The sequence below is a fragment of the Thalia democratica genome, chromosome 1, assembly GCF_965202585.1.
Source record: "Thalia democratica chromosome 1, ktThaDemo2.hap1.1, whole genome shotgun sequence".
Classification (NCBI taxonomy): Eukaryota; Metazoa; Chordata; class Thaliacea; order Salpida; family Salpidae; genus Thalia; species Thalia democratica.
The window spans coordinates 42,472,448-42,494,405 of NC_139165.1; the positions used below are offsets into that span (position 1 = coordinate 42,472,448).

Consider the following 21,958-nt stretch of genomic DNA (forward strand, 5'->3'; position numbering starts at 1 on the left):
TAGCTAAATACATAAAATAAAAAATCTAAAATCCTTCATTTCCTTAATCAGGCAGTTTTAAGGCTAGCATTTTTTTCAATTAATCAAAGCCTTTAAATACTTTTGGTTAGCTTCAACTTTGACTGCAAACTTTTGCAAAATTTCAAACAAAACTACCATGTAAAATCAATTTAAGGAATGGATAAAAAGCCCTGTTTATCTTTAACTAGAGAATAAGTGACTTTTAAGTCACGACTCAAAATTTTGTGCATATTTAAATTTCTAACAACTTAATTCAAACAGGAAAGACACAAAAAAGTGAAAAGGCACCAAAAAGTTTGCACGGAAAATAAAACATATTAGTAATAACACGTGCATGTTTGACTTTTAGTTCTAGTTTGTTAGAGCATTGTTGTGTTAGAATAATAAAAAAATTATGAAGCATACTAAGGTAATACAGTTGAAAATGTTGAAATTTTGTATATATTTAATTGAAATTAAATTCGATTTTGCTTTACTTAGCTGATTGCAACTGCTAATCTAGTTCCTTTTGACGTAACATTAAACAGAAATTCTTTATACCATTTTTAAAAGTGTTTTTAAATTAAAGTTAAAATCTCAATATCATCATAAAAATTTCAAGCAATAACAAAATAAAACATAAGACCGGTTAATGTGTTCCAATTTAACTACAACTTCACAGCCAACCGGCGCGTCGACTTGTAGCCTTTGTTTTGATAAATCAAAAGCAACAAGAGGAGCAGCGGAAAAGTACTGGTCGGAACGACAGCTACAAGCTGAGAGTTCGAAGCTGTTTACACAAAGTAAGCCGTAAGTCGGTTTAAAGAGGCCTGGCATAAACTACAGCGAACATGGCTGAAACCAGGTCAGAACGGCCTACGTGCAGCCCGAGGGCATGCAGACACGATGACTGTGTTCGAGCTTTTAGATTAACTTTTTTTTTTTGCTTTCTGTCGCAAAAACACTGACGCACGGGTTTATGTTGTGTCTTTGAAAATTCGAGCTTGAGTTTTTTTAGCTTCTCAAAGCAGACTAACGCATAGTCTTACAACTTTTTTTTTAGTGCTACAATGTTTTTCGCCGTATTAACACATAAATTTTGTTTACAAAAAAAAAACTTTAGTTGGTATCAAAAACGATACGCAAGCAACAGATTTAAAACAAATGTCTCTAAATAACTTACAACTATATATGCTAAGCTACTTCACAACAAATAACATCTGATGTGAAAAACGTGTTAGTATAATAAAAATTCTAAAAAAACGTGTCTTTATAAAGGAAAATACTTTTCAGCTACTCAGACACTTCACCAGCTACGGTATGCAAAGCGGGCTAGTTTCATGCGGTTAGTTTGTTAAAGCTAGAAAGTGTGCAAAAGTTAAAGCATGAGTAAACGCAGCAAAAAAATCAAGCAGAAAATATTTAAAGACATATACTTTTGAAAATAGCAAACAAGCACAGGTTAGTGGCAAAGCGTGTTAGTTAGGTGAACCCCCTAACATAGGAGAACATTGTATTTCGTAACTATAACTTGTTACGGTTCTGGGGACACACTGCTGCACGTTGCCACGGGTTACGCTATCCTGGGCGGCGGGGTGGTGTCCTTGTCCAAAAGCATTTCCTGTGAAAGTTAGTTTCATTTTGTTAAAAATGTTCATTTTCTTTTCCATGAAATAGCTATCATGAAAATTGTTTAAATCAATAAAAAAAAGAACTAAAAAAAGTACAAACACCTAGATTAAATTTAAAACGTCGGTTTGAAACATGTTTTTCGAATTTTATCATAAAACATTCTAAATTAACTCAAACTCATAGTCAAAAGAAAAAAGTTTGACTTAGTATTGTTTCTGCAACTATTTGCAAAAAATAGGCTACGTTAAAAGTTTTAATGCCTGAAATAACCGATAAATTCGGTGTAATAATACGACCGAGGTACAAGCTCTCACTTAATGGGAAACAAGACCGCAACCCTGCGGACAATTCAAAAGTAATTAAAAAATGTTTTGCGACAAACAAACGGTGTATTTCAGGGGTGGAATTAGCTTAAGACGACTGATCAAAACAAGATTACAGCGTTTGTATGTTAACATAAGAAATTGGTAAACACACACACACACAAATTGACAATCTGTCCGCCGACTTAGTCTAATTTATCAATCACCGACATAAAAGGGTGTACGGAGACAAACCAATCGACTTAAAAAAGATTATTTTGTTATGATATTAGGGAAAAAAACCTCCGCTAAGTGCTTGTCTTATTCAGATATTGATATTTTTGTAAACTACTTAGTCATAAATCGCTTGTTCAGTGTTATCTAATATTATTGGGTTAAAAAATATCTAATTTTATTTATTTATTTAAAGACGACTTTTAAGAATAATATTAACAAAAATTGTAATGCTGTTTGTACAACTAAAATTTTAAACTTGTAGACGAATTAGAATTAAGTGATATAGTAATTTCTAGTTTAAGTATAGTAACCTATATATTCTTCTACCAATCCATGCTTGATTTATAACTAATTTTTGAGACTAGAATACAAGACAGTTTTTATTTAATGTACAAACAATTTTTTTTTCTTACAAAATAAATTCTAGTGATAATAACAATTTAAAACTAATAGTTTTTGAAAATAATATTTTTTTATAGTCATTATTAATCTGTACACGAACGATACATACCATCATGCCCATATTGTTGTTCAACTTCCTAAACCAGTCCGTCGATCCCTGGTTGGCCAGGTGGTAAGAATCCTCGGCTCCCGATTGGCTCCCAGCCGCCACGTTGGCTGCCGCCTGCGCGTAATAAGCAGCGGCGGCCGCGGTGTGATAAGCCCCCAGCGACCCGACCTGGGGTGTTGCTATGGAGTACTGGAGCTGGTAGCCGCCCTGCTTTTCGTTCGACCTGCGCTGCTGGTGCGCCGGTTTGGGGGAGTTCCCTGCAAACCGGAACCCTGCGGTCGACGGGCTTGTGCTTTGGACTCCGCTACGTCGCCTCTTCGGGGACGGCGGGCTGTTGCCGCCCTGGTTCGACTGCACCAGCTGCCTCGGAGACCTGCCCTCAACCGGGTGGTAGTAGTCGCCCGAGTCGGCTGCTGCTGTCAACGGCGGCCGGTAGTACGGGTGGTTGTTGTTCTGGTTGGTGTGCATCTGCGACGTCATGTGGTGCTGGTGTGACGTCATGAAGCCGTGGAGGGTGTCGGGCGCCACCGGAGCCAGCGTGGTGTAGCCGCCGTCTAATAAGTAGCTCTGGTGGTCGTGGTGGTGATGGGGGTGTAACTGAGCCATGAACGACTCGGCTGCGCCCCCTGCAACCGGCACGTGGTGGTGCGCCGCGTAGTGGTGGAAGTGCGGGTAGCCTGGGTGGAAATGGCCTACCTGCGGGTCGATGGGGTAGGAGTTGGAGTGGTGCAGGGGTCTGTGTTGGTACTGGGCAGCCAGATTGTGACCGATGACGTCCTCGCTGCTCCTCCTCACCAGCTGCATTTTTGAAGGGGTTTCCCCTGCCTGAGAAACGGCCCCGCTCAATTTCCTTTTCTGCATCAGCTGCTGCCTCAGCCGCGACTTGCCGTCCGCTCCCGACCCCAAGTGGCGGGCCTGCTGCTGCGCCGCGTACGCGTAGTGCTGGTAGCTGTTGGGGGAGTTCCCGTCGTGGTGGTGGGAATTCAACGCTTGGGTGAGGAGGGTCGACTGGTAGGCAAGGAGTCTGCGGTCCTGCTCGCTGTAGTGGTCGGGAAAGGGCAGGAAGTTGTGGTACAGGCGGAAGTAGGGCACTTCTTCCTCGCTGTTGGAAGTTTTAGTAAAATTACTATTTTCTTACAATCAAAATTTTGTAAACTTAAATAGTTGTAAAGCTTTTAGGTAAAACGCACAAGTTTTTTTTTACAATCAAACTTTTTCAAGTAAGTTTTAGCTTAAAAGTTTAGCATGGAATCGTTTAAGTAGGCTAAGTTTTTGTTATTAAACTTGTTTTTCTTTATACGTTATGTAAGTGAACTGTAGTTTAAACAAAGTGTTTAAGGTAGCTATTTTAGGATCCCACATCCATGTATTTCATTTTACTTTCTTATTTTTTTACGTTGCATATATATTAGTATATTGTTACGAAGTTTAAAAGTTATTAAAAGCCAAAACTTTGCATAGAGCTTGTGTAACATAAATTATACCAGGTAAAGTGACCAGTAATTTATAGTTTTTGTTTCTAAGTGTTATTAATAGTTTTTATTTTTATATTAATTTTTTTTTATTAGTACGAAGCCTTTAATTAAACTTATAACTTTATTAAAATGAGTATCAATAGTAAATATCGAACCTTATGACAATGTAATTGCATATGAGGTTACTGTTCATATTTTCTTGGTTCTTTTCAGCAGTTATGTCTACCCAAACATTTTCTCCAGTCTTTTTGATAAGCCTCAATACACAAGCAAAAGTTGAACCATCTTCTTTTACTGTAAAAAAAAGTAACTTATAAAAAACATTATTTTGAGAAACGTATACTTGGAATTTTAAAAAATTCATTTTAAATAAGCATAACTTGTAAGCTTAAAGTTTGTAAGCTTTATAACATAACCCAAATGTAAAATCTTCACAATTTTTAAGCATCATAAATCAATATACGGCAATATATAAAAACTCTAACAGCTTTAAACGGTTACTTCCGGACTAAAAATCGTTGCTACGTTTTGTTCGAACAAAACAAGCTGACGGCGACTTTGTACAAAAACATACTTGCATGCACTTAGTTAACACTAGCATATTCAAATTTAGACGCAAAAAAATTCCATTTTAACCTTCCCACGCACATCAAGTGATGACAGCGAAAAGTGCACACATTTTCATTTAAAACCAAAAATCAAGTCAGACGGCAAACGTGACTACCACGCAGTAATTACTGTATATTAATTATTATATGATTGCTGCCATTCACACACACTGGAGCGACGTTTCAATTTTTTCCTCGCCATTGTTCCACGCACTCGCATGCACAACACAGGAAGGTGGGTAGCTGAGAGGCAATTCAATACACACCACCGAGTGTGAAGGGTGTCGTATTACTTTTCCTTGTTTTGTGTTAAGCTGCTCAGCTTAGTGCGGCTCAGCTTTACAAACGACTTTAAAGCGGCAGTTGGGAATGAGAGAATTTTTTTGCAGCTTTTTGATCGAACGTTGACTTTTTTGACAAGCTTTGAGTTCAAATTCAAATTGCGAGCAACAAGAGTAAAGTTACTTTCCCACTTTTAATTTACTATAAAACAGTTTGTTTTAGCAAACCGACCGTATTTAAGATGCTGCTGTTTCGCCTGGTTCGTGTCTTGCGGGTGGATGAGCTCGTACCAGCTGGTTCCTTCCAACTCTTCTGGTTTGTAGCCCAGCAATATTTCTACACTGTTTGGTACCTGTATATGGAAATAACTAAAGTATTTTTAACTAAAAATATAAATAAAAACAAAACGCTGGTTTAAATAAACGAAGTAAGTAATAACAATTGTTTTGTTTTAGGTATACCGACCTCGACAAATTTCATATCACACGAGTGAATAGCTTTGAACTCGCAAGCCCTGGTATTCGGGTGATGCCTCACGTCTGAAACGGGTCTGGACTCCACCGGACTGCACATGACGAAAAATATGACGTCACTGCCCCACTCCTGGGTCGTCATGGGAACCTGACATCGGTGGAACTTTCCGGTCACGTGTACTATCTAAATGTTTTTTTTTCAAAACTAGCAAAAAACTAAAACTAGCGAGGTTAAGCATTAACAGTACAAAATAAGTTTTAGGAAAGATTTATTACGAAACACATTCAATTTCTTAAGATGTACTGTTTTTTTAACGTGCTTCAACTTTTGTTAAAATTTTTACTCAAAACTCTTTTGAGTTGCGCAAATTATGCGCTGTTCAGCTTAGAGTTTGAGACTTCCGTTGAATATAATATGAGAGAAAATGCCTGCTAATAGCGATGCTACATCGCGCTTTAAATCTTAACTGAAACTATTTTTAATATGATCGACTGAAAACTTTTTTTGAACTGGTCTCAAGCAAACTTACCAAAACTAAACCAAAATTTACTTCACGTTTTGCTTAGGCTAGTTTAAAAGATTGCATTTATATACGTATAAGATATGGACTTGAATTGATTTTATATTTTAATTCGTATTATTAACATTGTTTTAAAATCATTTCAATTAAGCTAATAACACTTTGCTCAATTTAAAAATTGAAAAGCTTCAGATAAACGACTTAAGGATGATTTCATTTTATTGCAAAACTACAGTTTCACAGTGGTAACAACACCAGTGGTCATCACTTACAATAAATTGATAAAATCACTATCTTTAGCAGCCTAGACAGTAATTTTACAAGTTTATTGTAACCAATGATTGCTGGTATTGTTACTACTGTGAAACTATAGTTTTGCGATAAAATAAAATCATTAGTAAATCGTTTTGTATTTAAGAGTAAGAGTATATCTAAGAGTACTTTAATTTTTTTTTATCAATTGTCAAGTAATATAGAATTTGTTCACTACCTAATTTTTAAAATTTATCATTGCAATTTCTGATAACTTATTAGAAAAATAGTTGAACAGTTTCTTATAATATTTTTTTTACTTAGATCAAAAAGGAAGCTTCAGAGTTTTTATATTTATTCTAAGTAGGTTTAGAGATTAAAATTATAATATAAACTGAAAAACTGCTATCTATTAAATGTAATACCTTTTTTTTTCTAAAAATGTAAAAAACTATAATCCTTTATTCCAATTTAGAAAAAAAAATATTCAACTCTTACCTTGTTCTTCCAAGATCTCATTTGTGTTTTCATATATCTCGAAGTGGTCATCCTGCAGAAGAAAGAAACCCTGCAGTCGTCATGACTACGGTGTTCCGGGTACTCCAACTGAGCTCGGATTTGTTCGTGGTCGTCCTTGTCTACAAAGTCGAACACAGAGTCTCCCTGACTGGCCAGTTCAACCTAATTAAAACATTGTTTTTCTTTAGAATTTGGAGGTTCTGAACTAAAAGTTTGCTTCTGGAGGAAGTTGTGACAGAACTAAAAGTTTTACTTGGCTTAGACTTACAAAAAAAACAGTTTAAATTTTTTTGATATTATCGTCTTTTTATTATCGGCACTTTTTTTCTTCTTGATAGGATAGTTTATGATGATATTTTAAAACTACTCAGTTTCAACAGTTGTAAAACTCCTAAAATAAAAAATATAAACAAACCAGGTTTTACAACAAACTAACCACAGTGTTTCCGAGATAGTCGAGTATGTTGTCGCTGGTGTACAATATTTTTCCGTCCTTGTTGAAAGACATCATGAACCCTGGCAACGACCCGGCAAACTCCCCTAGCAACCACGTGTCGTTAATATGGTTGCTACCGAAAACCTGGCCTCCATTTACTAAAAAGAATAAAGTGTTTAAAAAAGTATTTAAAAGTATTCAAAAAATAGTTTTTGAATAAAGCTGGCAAAATAGTAACTTTAAAACATTAAAATTACAAAGTTTATGTTCCAAAAACTTGACTGTAATGCGTTTTTTCATAGCTGTTAAAAATTATCTCCTAAAATCAATTACTGCCTTATATATATATATATATATATATACGCTTTTATGTAAAAATATTTTTCTTAGAAACAAGTTGCTCAAGCCGCATTATTCTAATACCAGTCTGCGCCCACACCGCGTGGGCCGATTTTTGCAACTTCAAACTCCAAGGTAATTGACTACTTTAAAGTAGTTTAGACTGAATTAAAACAACCATCATGAATTGCAGTTTGGCGCAACGTTTTCAAGTTTTACTATAGATCAAAGCGGGCTAGACGTCACGTTTATGACAAAGCCAACTGTGAAGTCCTTGCCCGAAAACTCGAAGAGGCGAGACAAAAACTGCATTGTTTTGTTGATTGGATTTTTAATTGATGTCAAAGTGCGCATCTTTTATTTGTCACGGTTTCGAGCAAAGTGCGTGAAACTAATGCAATCAATTAAAAATGTCTTCAAATAGACAGCACAAATTTTTTTTTTTGATTTTTTCCTACCTTGTTTACTTTGTAAAGGTCACTGATTTAGCTCAGTATTACTTTATAAAGTCTGAAAATGAAATAAAAGTTTTTGTTTGATACTACTTTTTCCGAGAGATTTACACCTTTTTTCATTGTTTAAACATAAGAATAAATTTTCTTCAGAATAAAGTGAGTCACTGTTTTCTTAACAATTTCACTTTTTTCTGATATAAAACGTATGAAGAGTTAAACTTTATCTCTATCTAATTTAAACTTCATAAAACTTCAACTAAGAAAAAACAAACGCCCAACAACATTTCAACTCGCTTTTGTTTGTTTTTGAGAAACTCACATCATGTAAAAAAAAAAATAAAGAGTTTCAATCAAAACAAAAACCCACGTATGTTGTTGAAGAACGTCGCCTTCCTGATGTAGGTGTTGGTCAGCGCCAGGATGCCCAGGTAGCTCAGCCGCTCCCTGCTGCTCTTCTTCAGCGGCAGCAAGTTCTGCAGCTCCCGGATCTCGCTGTTTATCAGGTCCCGCCTCTTCTTGCTCAGCACCCTCGGCTCCGGACCCTCGCTCCCGGTTATTCCCCCTCTCTGCTGGTTGCCTCCCGACTGGTTCTGCTGGTTGCCGCCCCTCGCCCCCGGTTTCCATCTGCTGTAGGTAGTTTTTTTTGTAATGAGTAAAATATTACAGGAGTAAGTAAAAATTAGTCTTTGTAAAAAAAAAGAGATATTTTTGTTCAATAGTTCAATTAGTATGAAATGATCTCAATATATCATCGCAAAGTTTATGAACAACATATCGAATGAATAAAGCTGTTATTTGATTTATAAGAATAGATATGTTTTTCCCATAAATCAATCAGTTCTTCTATAAGTCTAAACTAGTTTAAATATACTTTCATAAATTTTAAAAACGTCTTAGTGAGTTTCTCACGGTTACTAACCAAAAAGTAATTTAAATTTTTTTTATTTTAATTCAACAATGTCAAAAATTTCGAACAAAAGTGTTTAATCCTTTTTGTTTAATTTAACTTAATGATTTGAGGTTTATCAACAAGATTAAAGAAATTTCAAACAAGTGCGGTAAAGCATTACAATTTGACTATAGGCAGTTTCTCAAAATTTAAAACAAGAAAAGCTTTGTAATTCCGACAATCATATCAAAAAAAGAATAATATTGTAAACATTCCAGAGCATTCCGCAAAGCAGATTTTGATTAATCTCTGACGCGCAATCCCAAGTATTCGGTCACCATAAGTTGACAGTTACAAAAAAAATTACTTGAATAAAACTCGCCGGTTCGAAATCGTAAGCATGCAGTTGAGAATAAAAATATTCAGGTCATTGAGACGGAGCCTGAGGCGATCGACGGCGAGGCTTCTGATTGGCTGATTTTCGTAAATAAAAAGCGGTCATTGGCGGAGGATGACATAGTTTTGTGAGCAGTTTATTGTATCGGGCGCGGTCGACTTTTCTATACCAGCGATTTATCCGTTTAATGCTCGTGTTTACATTGCTATTTTTAGATTTGCTACACACTTTTGAAATTTAAATTGCAGGCAAGTTTCCCTTCGGTTTAAAACAAGTTTTGTGCATACTTTTCAAAACTTTGGATATTTTTCACATGATTTTAGACAAAAACTTTTTGTTTAAAAAACAGAAATTGTTAAACTTATCATAGTTTGTTTCTGCTAAAAATGTTTTGCCAAACAAACTTTGAATAGAATTACATTTACACAATAAAAATAAAACTAATTTGAATAAAATTAGTTCAGTTGGGGCATGGTAATTGAACACTTTGCTAACGAGCAGCTTTGAAGTCGACCTGCATGGCCTTGAGTTTGATTGAGACGACCTATTTGAGGCCTGTCACGTAAAGCCAGCAGCAAGTTTTTCTTGAAATGCTCGTTCGAAGGATTTTTTATTTCTTTTTGCACAGTTCTTTCGATCGGAACTGATTTGCATTTGTCTTGAATTGAACTTTTGCTCTAGTTCTTATTGTGTCGCGACTGAATTAGATAACGCGAAAATTTTCTGGCCTAATGAGCAGCCAACGAAAGTTTAAATGAAAAATTGAGTTTTAATGATGAAAAGTCTGACTTTTTTGAACTTTTTTTGAATATAACTTGTTTTAACTGACTGGTAAACTTATAAATAGTACTTTTAAACGAGATTAAGATAAAAAGCTGAAGTTAAATAGCATTTTTTAAATTATTTTTAAAACAAAACGTTTTTGTAACTAAAATGTTTTCAAGCAACAATTATGATACTTCTAAATTGAAATCAAACGGTACATATACTTTTGTAGATCAAGCTTAGTGTAAATAGTACAATACTTAACTAATTTAAAAAAGTTCTATTGATTAAAGTTGTTAAAGTTGTCCTGTACTTTAAAATAAACATGAATTGATTAAAAAAATATCTCAAAGTACTTAACTCTGAACTTAGTAAGTCATTGTTTAAAGACTTTTATTTATTTTTTAAATGACAGAAGTGTCACCAAAATCAGCTTTAATCACGTATCCGACTTTACTCTTACAACTTTAAACAAATTGTTTTCGGTTAAGCTTAAAAAAAAGTAATGTTAACTTGAAAATAATAAAAAACTCCAACTAACCCATTCATTATAGATCCGGCAAATAGCACGCATTCGTTGTTTTGCTTCAAGCTGTTTGTGTTTTTCCTTTGCAGGTTTATTGTATTTTGCATCACGTAATTGCTGTTAAACGTATAAGTTTATAGTTAATGTAAGTTGAAAAGTTGAATTAAAAGAATATTTATCGATATAAAAATCGATGTGGAATTATTGTTATCGTGACTTTAAGCGTAAATTGTAAAAGTGTGCTTTTGCTATAACTTAATAACGAAGGTTGTATTTAAAACGTTGAGTTAAAACATAAAATAGCTTAGAAATAACTTAACACAGTCAAACTATATTAATACTAAGTTGTATTGTTTTTTTATTAATTTGAACACAAAACAAATTTAAACAAAACACTAAAAGTTCACAGTGAGTTATTAAATTAAGTAAAAAAACAATGAGTGAAGATTTCAATAAAACAATAGCGCAATCTTAGTCCTTTATATTGTGCAATGCCATTGTCTTAAATCAATCACACAGGCTTCATAAAAAAAACTTAAAAACTGTTTACAACTTCACATAAAAAAACTCGAACTATACTCGACTGCTGCGGCTTATTTACTGAGAAAACTCAAGCAAAGCTGCTTGTATCGAAGCAAACATCTCAGTAATAAGACCCTTAAACAAGCCGGAACACCGTTAATAATTTCAATGGGTATCGGTTTACTATGCAGAGGTTGTTTTTGCAAAAAGTCGCGCATCTATACACCGTTATTAGGGCGCTATGTTTAGCTAAGCTTGTAATTTTAACTTTACAAAACGAAAAAAAAAAATTATATTTTTAGCCTTACTTTTTAGTTTTTAATACTTATTGCGTAGTTAATACTAAACTGACTTCAAAAAAAATCCCTTGAACAAAAAAAAGGCTTTCTTTCTAAAAATAATTGTTACAAAATTTATTTTTTTAAAATTGTAACTTACACAATCTTTCCACTTGGTGCCATTTCTTTACCAAGTGAGAGTTTGTAAAACTTTCTTCTGAAGTTTTGTTCAAAAACTTTTGACTGAATGAAAAACTATGACCGAGTTAAGACTAAAGTGAATCTGTTGGCCTTGCTTAAGCTACCTTTGAAGTCTCTCGCTTTGTTTTACTTCTTCAAAATATAGTTTTATTTCTCTCGCGCACAAAAAGTCTTATATTGTCGTATTATTATTTTTTTCGTTTTAAGCCTTTTTAATTTGTAGCATATTTACTATTTGATGTTTAACTATCTTTTAAGTAGTTTATTAAATAAACGTTTTTTTTTTAAATGTAAGGAAGCTTTATACTTATCTTTAGAGCATTAATTGACTTTAAAAGTTATACAATGCCTAATGACAAATCCGTCTAATAAAACTAAAGCTAAATGGTTTTTATTCGTATGAAGTTTTCTAAAAGGTATTATTTTTCCTTGTGTTTACACAACATGAATAAAAGCAATAACAAGTTTTTTTCTAATTGTCATTCGAATTAGAATTGCTCTTTTGTTTGAATAAATCATTAATAACTAAATTAAAATGTAGTGGTAATACAGTACGTACTTTTAGAAGAGTACAATAAGTATGATTTTTACCAGCAAATAAACGAAGAAAAAGTTGGAATATTTTCAATTAAGGTTTGTCTTCAATAAGTAACAAAATGTCAAAAAAAAACTCATTCACGATTTATTACTAAAGTTACACGTTGAGAACATTGAAAGTCGAAAGATAACAATATAAGATGGTGTAGTACGTGCTAGAATACTTTTATTTCGCTAAAAAAAGCTTCCAGCAAATGTTTTTATCTGTATTGACCTATAAATAAGAATTAATTTGACCCACACAAAGAATATTTCATATCAAAGCTAATGTTTTTGGTATTTTTTTTACACTTCAAAAATACGCCCTAGTTTTTTTTTGTGTATATTTGTATAACTAAACTAAACTCAAACTTTAATTTACGGATATTATTTATCTTATTTAACTCGTATAGTTTTCAGTTACTACAAGAATAACATCAAAAGTCAATTTCTTTCAGTCCTTCGAATAAAGTTTAAATACATTTTTGACATTTATTTAAAATTTCTATAAAGTTATTAAAACAATATAATATAACACGTTAATATTCAGTCTGAAAATCAAAGAAAATAATTTATAACAGAGGACAACATTATCAAAGTTTTAGTGACAACTTTAAGTTCATCTTTACTAAACATTTTGTGTACTTCAACACCTAGATCAAAACTTTTGCTCAAACCAGAAAAGATTACTTTTACCATTCGTCGATGATAATCACTTAAATCAACAACTTCATCCTTTGTCTCAGCGGTTTTTATTCTGATCGCTCGAAAGTTGTTTACAACCGCCGCATCGCTCCAGGCCTTCAAACTGAAAATTGTTAACGACCATGCAAATGATCTGTTACGTCACAATTGAATTGTGTACAAAATCGTACATATGACGTTCGATTGAATTTTGTGTAGAACATCGTGTGTGTGACGTCATTATTGAGTTTGCATCGTGTACAACATTGTGTCTGTGAAGTTGTCATATTCGAAAATACTGACATCAGCCTTTTACAAAATTAAGGTTGTCTTGTCGGATTATCGAGGTATAAAATAAAGCTCATCGCTTAGACGTGCAGCGCTCCAGTCAAATAAAGCTTCCTACACGTCTGAAGCGGAGAAGCGAGGAATGTTTATTTTTATAACTTGATAATGATTAGATCTCCGATTAACAAGCTACAAGCTTTTTACTTAATCCTCATTGCGAATCGGGATAAAAATGTACATTTGCTTTCACGAGCGTTCTGTAATCTGATAAAAACTATCTCAAGGTTATTTGGAAACATGTTTATATATAAAAAAAAAGATGTTATCTGAAATAGCCTAATGGACTTAGCTATTTGTCTACAATGAAATTTTCATTAATCTTAATTTGATAAAAAACTGTGATGTACTATTTATATGCATTATATTTAACTTCATTAGATAATAAAGATACTTTTTTAGTTCACTAATTCTTTAAAGTAAAAGACTAGAAACTTTATTTTTCAAATAGTACATTATATCATAAACGAGTAGTATAAATAAAACCTAATGGAAATGTTCAAACATAGAAAGCAATATTAAAAAAGAAATCTATATTTTAATTCCTTTATAATTTGATACTTCATAGAAAATGTAAAAGTTTTAAGTATTTAATTATATTATAAATATCAAAAAAAAAGTTTAGCTTTGTCAACTACGAACTTGTAAAATAAGTTTTAGCTTTATAAGTAAATTGCACACAGATGGACTACAAACATTCAATATAAAAATTCAATTTCCTTTTCAATTCAAAATGACATTTGTTCCAAACTTATAAATCAAAACAGCCAATGTCGGACGAATTTCTTGGAAAAATTAAGTACCGGTGTGAGTTTAGATGAAAACTGAGCGAACGAAAGCAGAAAAGTTTCTCAAGTAAACAAAGAGCAATCGGGCACTGAGGTTTTGTCGATTGATAAATTGCTAAGTTCGTGGAATCGTCAAAAAAAAAATTTTAACGAAGGCTATAATAATTTTGCAAACATTAATAGTATTTTATTTCTTTCTAAAAAGCTTTTTTAATTTTTTCTGGTATATTATTAAGCTTAATTATTGTATATTATTTATTGTTTCATAAAAGTTTTAAGCATATTATAAATAAAAAGAAAACATATTTTGTAATGTGTTTTAATAAAAAAACTTAATAGTATGAAGTTTAGAAACATCCTTTTAATATTTAATTTATTTTTATATCTAATTATTATAAGAAAATTTATTTATTTAACATTAACACTATTATTTTTATTAAAGAAGATAAACTATATTTATTTTATAATTTAAGCTAATGACGAAACTTAACATGCTTGTTTTTTTGTTTTTATTAATCTTTAAACTTTTATTTTAAAAAAGTCACGTAATATATACAGCTTAAAAGATCAAAATATTTTAGAACTTACTTCAACAATTTTTCACTGGTTTTTGAAGAATAAATTTTCTGTATTATCCTCCGGAAATAAAATTATATATTTGTTTTCTAAAAGTTATAACCATTAGATCAACAAATTAAAACAAATTCTTAGTTTGTGTAAAATTTTGTTGAAAACTGCTTTCAAGATAAAAGTCTAAAAAATAAAATGGTTATTTCATTTTTGTTTGTCTGGTTATTTTTGATCTAAAAATCTAATAACCATAACTGTCATCGGCAAATCTTAATGGATTCACAGCTGAATTAATTTTTAAAGCAAAGCCCATGAATAAAAGAAGCTTCTGTAAATCTAGAAGCTCTAAAGTTTACCTACTTAGCACTTAATTTGTAAAAACTAGACACATGATGATCTAAATGTAAGAAGTCGTAGCACTTACAACAGATGTGTTTACAAAAACTAAGTTCATGACAATTAAAACAAATTATGTAACCATGAAAAAAAAAGAACTGTTGATAAACTTACTATTTCGAAGTATTAGGCTAATAAAAACAGCTTTGGTTTAAAGTTAATATTTGTTGTAAAAAAATGAATTTTACCTAGATCAAAAACGTAATTACTACTACTAAATATCTTTATGATTCTTTCAAACAGTTACTAGTGTAAATATAAAGTTTATAGTTGCCTTTATAGAGAAAGTTAATAAAGTTATAACAAAGAAACTATAAGTTGTTAAACAAAATGGTCGTGCTGCTTACTAATTTAATCATGTTGTTAGTGCCAACAAAAAACTGTTCACCCTGAAACTCACTTGTATAGAAAACTGTTGATTTTCAGTTTACCTTAATATCAGAAAGTTAAACAAAAACAGCTATTCTTCAAAAACCTTATACTGTTGTATAAACAAGTACTACTTTTAATGACCTAAACAAGACAATCAGTAGTATTTTAAATAAGAAAAGACTTATTGACGTAAGTTCTCATTTAGAATTTCAAATTTTGTTAAATGTAAAATAACAAACTTTAGAAAGTTGTAACCAACGTAATAAAACAAAAATTTTGCTTTGACTTATAGTACCATTAATTCAGACTTGTTGTAACAGTCAATTTAAATTCTTCAAAAAACAAAAAGCCATTATTGAAAATACTAATGATATCAATTTAACAGATTAATAAACAAGATCATAAAAACTCATTTTCAAAATAAAAACAACACAAAGTTTTGTTGAAATCATGTTCGAATAAGCATTCAAATACTAGGCTGGTGCAGAACTTGAAATCCATACAAAATATTTATCAACCAATCTTTTGTGTTAGAGTTTCAGTGTTTTTCCAATCAACTCGCAAATGAAAAAGGTGCACCTTCAAGCACGAGTTGCTATCACGCAGGTGGCAAAACATTTCATGTAAAAGTTTTAAATACCATCTCGTGACTCCGTTGCATATTGACTGAAATTACATCACACTGCTGGGGTTTTGTGTCTTTATCATTAAGTGACATTATAAACTTTTGCTTGTTTTGTTTTACACACAAACGTTTTGATGCTAAAAATGACCATTGCAGTTTTGAATTTAACAATCTGAGTTGTTTTTTTATTTATTTTATTGTCAAACTTTTTTTCAAATGGTTTTAAGAGTGAGCTTTGTTTACTTTAGTTGTTATTTAATTTAAATCTGTTTATTTTTAGGTAACAACAATTTTTTAAATGTAACATTATATCAGTTTGGTTGTTTTGGTTAAAAACAAACCTGATAATTGTTGGAGATAACTCATAGTCTTACGCCTTATGCGCGGGCACGGTACTAATTAAAAGCTTACTGACCAACATAATATTCAGAATTTTACGGTTACGCTTTATCGTTTATCTGCAGCTATTTTTAGAAAAGGGTGTTTACTCTAAATAATAATTTAGCAAATGATTGATGGCCCTAATCATTGACAAAAATTTAAACAATAAAAATTTTCGGAAAAATTTGCGTGACTTTTTATTTGTAAAAACTATAAGTTCATTAAATATTCTATAGAATTCTGGTTGAAACACTTTCTCAAATCATGGTTGGTTGAAGTTTACAGAATAATAGACAAATAGCTCTCGAGATATAGCCGTGTCGTGAGGTGACTCATCATTTAAATTGGACTAGTTTGTTTGTGTGCGAAAAACAAAACAATGAAATTTTAAAACAAAAAAGCTGGATTACGCCAATAATATGACATAAGCTTTTAATTTTCATTCAAGTTATGTAATTTTCATTACAGTTTTCTAAAGTTCTGAATAGAACAAAGCTTTTTTAATTTCTTTATTACTAAATTCGTTTTTTTTTAATTTCACCTGCCTAAAAAAGTATTCAAAAGTAGCTTAGATTTTTAGACAAGTTTCTTCCTTTTCTTCAAATAATGATAGTTTACTTACATGAAGAAGAGGTTCAAAGTCGCGAAGTGTTTTTATAAGTTTTAACTAAAAAATTGTTTTTTAAGCTGTTAACTAATGACTTATTGATAAAGTTTGTACTTGTAGACTTCTAAAAAATTGGTTAAATTGGTTAAATTAATATTGACCCAAAATTAAAAACTTTAAACCTACCGAATTTATCAAATCTCGTTTCTTTTACATATATACACATCGTTTTATCTTAAGTAATAAGATAAATGTTATAATAATCTTGTAATAACGATAATAATAATATTATAATAAAAACAGTTTTATTAATATCCTGAGTTTATTAGCTGCAGATGATGATAATTACAGTATGATTCATAACAAATCGGTTTTTCTGATAAAAAGTTAGTAAGTTTGAATTAAGTCAAAATAATTAAAAAAAATCAAATATTTTACAATAATTTGATCAAAAAATGACTAATATGCATCTTCTTTTGTATGCTTATTTGAACTCTTTAAGTCATTCAAAATGGAAAAAGTAGTAAGCGGATTGGTCTAAAAATCGTGTTTCAAAGTGCCGATATCTTATGAAGCATACTATAACTATCTGCAGCTAATAAATACAGGTTACAAAAAATGTTTCTAAGATGTGTCTAGAATCCTTAAAAAACTAGTGTTTAAGAAACGTTACTGTAAGTTTTCAACATTATCCTTAATCAAATGGTTGAAAAACTTGGTGCTCAGGTTAACTCTAATGTTTTAGATAGTGTATATTACCTATTTCAAAAAAGGGTAGTAGATATGTCTACAACCGTAATTTTATACTTTAAAAGAATTAAAATAACATTTTTGCAATGAAAGTTAGCTTAAAAATTACAACTTATACATAAATTACTGGAAAAGAGGAAGTTTTTTTCTCATATCAAAAACAAGTTTAGTGTTTAAATCAAAATTACATCATTACAAAAGCTCAAAGTTCAAAAATTAAATACATGATCGTTAAATTAATCAATTTTGCAGCAAAAAATATTACTTTATATATGTTTTAGTATGTACTACTTTGAAGTAACAAAGATTACATCTGTTTGTTTGATAAAATTTATGTTACTCCCTAGTTAAACAACTAAAAGAACACAACTTGTGCTTTTTATATTTTATATGTTTTGTATTTTAAAACTTTAAACACAATAAAAAAATAAAAAAATTGTTCGAAAGTTCTACAAGTTTAGCCTTTCTATTATGTAGAAAACCTTAAAACTCTTAAATAAATTTCTTATTAAAATTCGAGTAATTAGTGATCTTTGACGAAAAATCAATTTTAAATATGTGAAAAAGTAAACTGTAAAGTGTTAAAGTTTTTTTATAAAAAACAACTTTTTTATATTGAAATAGGTTTTAACGTTAATAAGTTTAAGTGGAAAAGCCAATTCAATTAACGGCTATTATTTCACATTAAACAGATATTTACCAGGAATTTCCTCGAATATATTGAGGAAGTTAAAAATAACAGTAAAAATTAACTTTGTTTAGCAAGGTGAAATTTATTGACAAACTGGAAAGAGTTTACAGAAAACAAAATATTATACTAAACAAGATTTAGCGACCACACCTTTAATATAAAAATATTAAAAGCTAAAATTCACATTAGTCAATTTTTTTTTCAATGAAAAAGTATTTTACTTCAACAACTTTGACCATTACAAATAAAGCATATTTTATGTACAAAATGTTTAACTAATTTTTAACAAAACCTAGCTTTTTTTATTTACTGACAAGTTGCATAATCTATGTTTTTAATAGCAAAATGTTGTTTCAAACGATTATTTATTTTTTATTCGACCCAATGTAGTCATTTAAACGTAATACTGTTTCTTATGTTGAAACTTTCTTAAACTTCAAAGTTGGTTTTAAAACTTTGTATCCTAAATTTCATTTAAGGTCGATTTCAAGCATTAACTAATGAAAAAGTCAGTTAAAAAAAAGTTTTTTATGCTGTCTTAAAAAATGAGTTTAAGCGATCTTCAATGCTTGCAATTAATTACACAAACATAGTATTTCTTAGAGGACACAGCAGGAAATAAAATGAAAAAAATTCATCATTCTTACAACAACGATTTTTATCATTCGAAGTAAAGTTTCAGCAAGAGATTAATCACAACAAAGATGGTCTACAGGAAATCTTGTCGTGTAACGCGATTGATAGCGTTCTCGCGACACCACCGCGCGGTTAAAATTTTAACACTTTTCGATTGGTTCAAAATCGTTATCGAAACGATCGGCAGTAAATGACTGCGATCACGTTTTTATTTCAGATTACATGCGATCCGGGCAAATTACCGAATTGTTGCGGCAAATTAAGCGTCTTTATGCTGGTCTTTTGCGCGCCGATTAGCGGCAAAGCGACGTGGCAATAAAAGTCAATGGAGTTTTACGAAAGCTCGGACTTAAATAGACCGACTTTTGGGGATAAAACTTGCTAAATCCCCGCAAAAGGTACGCAAGTCGGTCGCTTTCAAGGGTTGTAATTAAAAGTTCGTGACGCTCTGTTGGGCGATGAAAATTAGCACATTAAATTGCGGTGTTTTTCTCCGAAAATAGCTTCCAGCCCTTCATTTACGCGTTTGAGTGAGGTGGGAATTTTAAAACTTTCCCACAGAAAATTGACAACTTGTTTTTGACATTCATTGTTTGACTAAAAATTTGAACTTGTTGAAAAGTTTACAGTACACATGTTTAAGTACTTCAAACTTTTTGTTTAGAATAATTGATTTATAAATTTTTAAGGTTTTAATGCTATGAAAAAAAACAACTTGTTTTGATACTTATAAAACATTATTTTTAAAGTGATGTTTTAAGCCTTTGACCTAAAAGAAAAATCTTCATTTTAGTTCACTTAGTTTTTACTTAAGCTTTATAAACAAGTTTTTCGAAGTTAATCAAAATAAAAGATTCGAAACAATATTTCTATATTTTAAATATGTAACCAATTTTAGCAGGATCATTAGTTATAAGCTTTCTTTTATTTTACGTTAAGCAGTTTATATCACATAACTAAAGCTTAGTTATATTCAATAAACAAATTACAAATTTTCATAATGTTTTAGAAACTAATATATTACTAAAAACATATTTATCGTATATAGGCTTTATTTATTTTTAAAACGACTAAGCAGTGACAGTTCCAATTGTTTATTCTTAATTTTTCTAGTTAAGAGTTCATCACCACGGGATGACTAGTGATGACGTATCAAGCATTTGTGATGTCACAACAAGAAGCTTTCCGGTCACGATGGCAAAGAGTCACGCCAAACGGAAGCACATCGTGATAAAGCTTGTTTGTTACGTCATAACAAAAACTTTTGCCACCAGCTTGATTAATTGGCGTTAAACGGTATTTATCTGTGATGCCGTTCTTAAAGCAAGTGAGTGAGAAAAAGACTGGAAGTACATAAACTAAGAAATGAAAGGACAGATGGGGACATTAAAAAAATATATTTCAGTTTTGTTACTTTTACTATACAAGATACAAGATAAGGTATCTTAAAACACACAGATAAACAACCATATTCAAATTTTTTTCACTTTGGTATAATTTTAACTTAATTTATCTCGTAGTTTTTTAAACACAACTAAGTAAGTTTATTGAACAAAAACGAAAACCGAAGATGCTCATAATCGTTTTGGTCTGAGGACTAACAACTAAAAATCGTTTTAGTGCTTTCAGCGAATCACAACAGCTCCTTATAACCTTAAATGTTATTAAACCATCACAAACCAAGTTCAAGTCACCTCGAACGCACAGTAATTTTCAATGACACACTCAATTGAGCACACAACTTTTTGTTCGTGAACGCACTGAGTTGATCGTGAATGTAGTTCACATGATCGTGGCGAAATCTCGTTCTTGAGATCCGTGACCCGGTAAGCAGCGCTTTCTACTTAAGCCGTGCCGCCGCTCAAGTGAAGATCAGTTTCAGTTTGGATGCTTCAGAGGAGAGGCGCTTTTTAGTTTTTTTAGGTTTGCTTCAGAAGTGTTTTTAAATTGAAAGGACTATTATTTTTTGATGTTGTTTAATTCAGGTAGACGTGGTTTATACAAAAGACTACATTTGACTACGTTGTATAAATTTGCTACAAAACTTTTTTCAAAGTTACTTTTCAATATAATAGTTTAGTAGATAAATTCAATAAAAAAAAAAGCATCTTATGTTTTTAATTTGTGTTAGTTTATAATAAATAAAACATAGTTTGAAGCATATCATTAAAAAAAAATTAGTTAAACCATGAAAAAAAAAGAACATTCTGTTTTTATAAAGTATAGTTTTAATATTCATATAAGCTTATTCTATTCAATGCTTGACATAAAATATAAAATATATGTATAACAAACGTAATATCTGTACTACTGTTTTAGTAACTAAGTGTTTTTAACATTCACTTTGACAGCTTAAACAACATACATACGTAAAGAATATTATATTTTAAAATACATCATAATCTATCTTAGCCTTGTTTTGAAAGAAACACAATTATAAACTAAAAAGATAAAGCTTTCAACGTAAAAACGTGTAACTCAAAGGTATTTTATGTAAAATAAAGGATTAGCGTGAAATATAACATTTTTACATAATTTCATCACGTTTTTCTCATCTTAGTCGTGGCTTTATAAAATGAAAATAAACTTTTTTATTTTCAAGGATCGCCATTTTTAAACAAAAAATTCAGCCAAAAACATTTCTAATTTTTTCTTAATATGCCTGTTTTCAGACAAAAAGTTCTTATAATTTATTTAAATGTGTGATAAATTAAGGCTTAATGACTAACAATTTCTTCAATAAATAAGATTTTAAATCCTTAAATTTTTTTTTTAAGATACATATCTTTTGATAGCACAAGTTGTTTAAATGTTTTTTAAAACAATAAGTAAAACAGACATGTCTTTAAATATATTGAAGCTTTTAATTACTCACCACAAACTTAAGTTTTTTAAGACAAAAGTATCATTTTTTTTA

At 31.0% G+C, this 21,958-nt stretch overlaps 1 protein-coding gene across 1 annotated transcript; it reads right to left on the reverse strand.

The window, feature by feature from the left end:
• Positions 1-1,174: 1,174 nt before the first annotated feature.
• LOC145836139 (uncharacterized) lies at positions 1,175-11,602 on the reverse strand. Its single transcript, XM_082943954.1, has 10 exons — positions 11,580-11,602; positions 10,635-10,736; positions 8,410-8,669; positions 7,249-7,406; positions 6,792-6,974; positions 5,513-5,704; positions 5,279-5,399; positions 4,313-4,451; positions 2,683-3,784; positions 1,175-1,621 (listed from the first exon to the last, which is right to left on the reverse strand). The coding sequence occupies exons 1-10, from the start codon at positions 11,600-11,602 to the stop codon at positions 1,574-1,576; spliced, it is 2,328 nt and encodes a 775-aa protein (XP_082800080.1). The 3' UTR covers positions 1,175-1,573.
• Between the last annotated feature and the right edge of the window lie 10,356 nt (positions 11,603-21,958).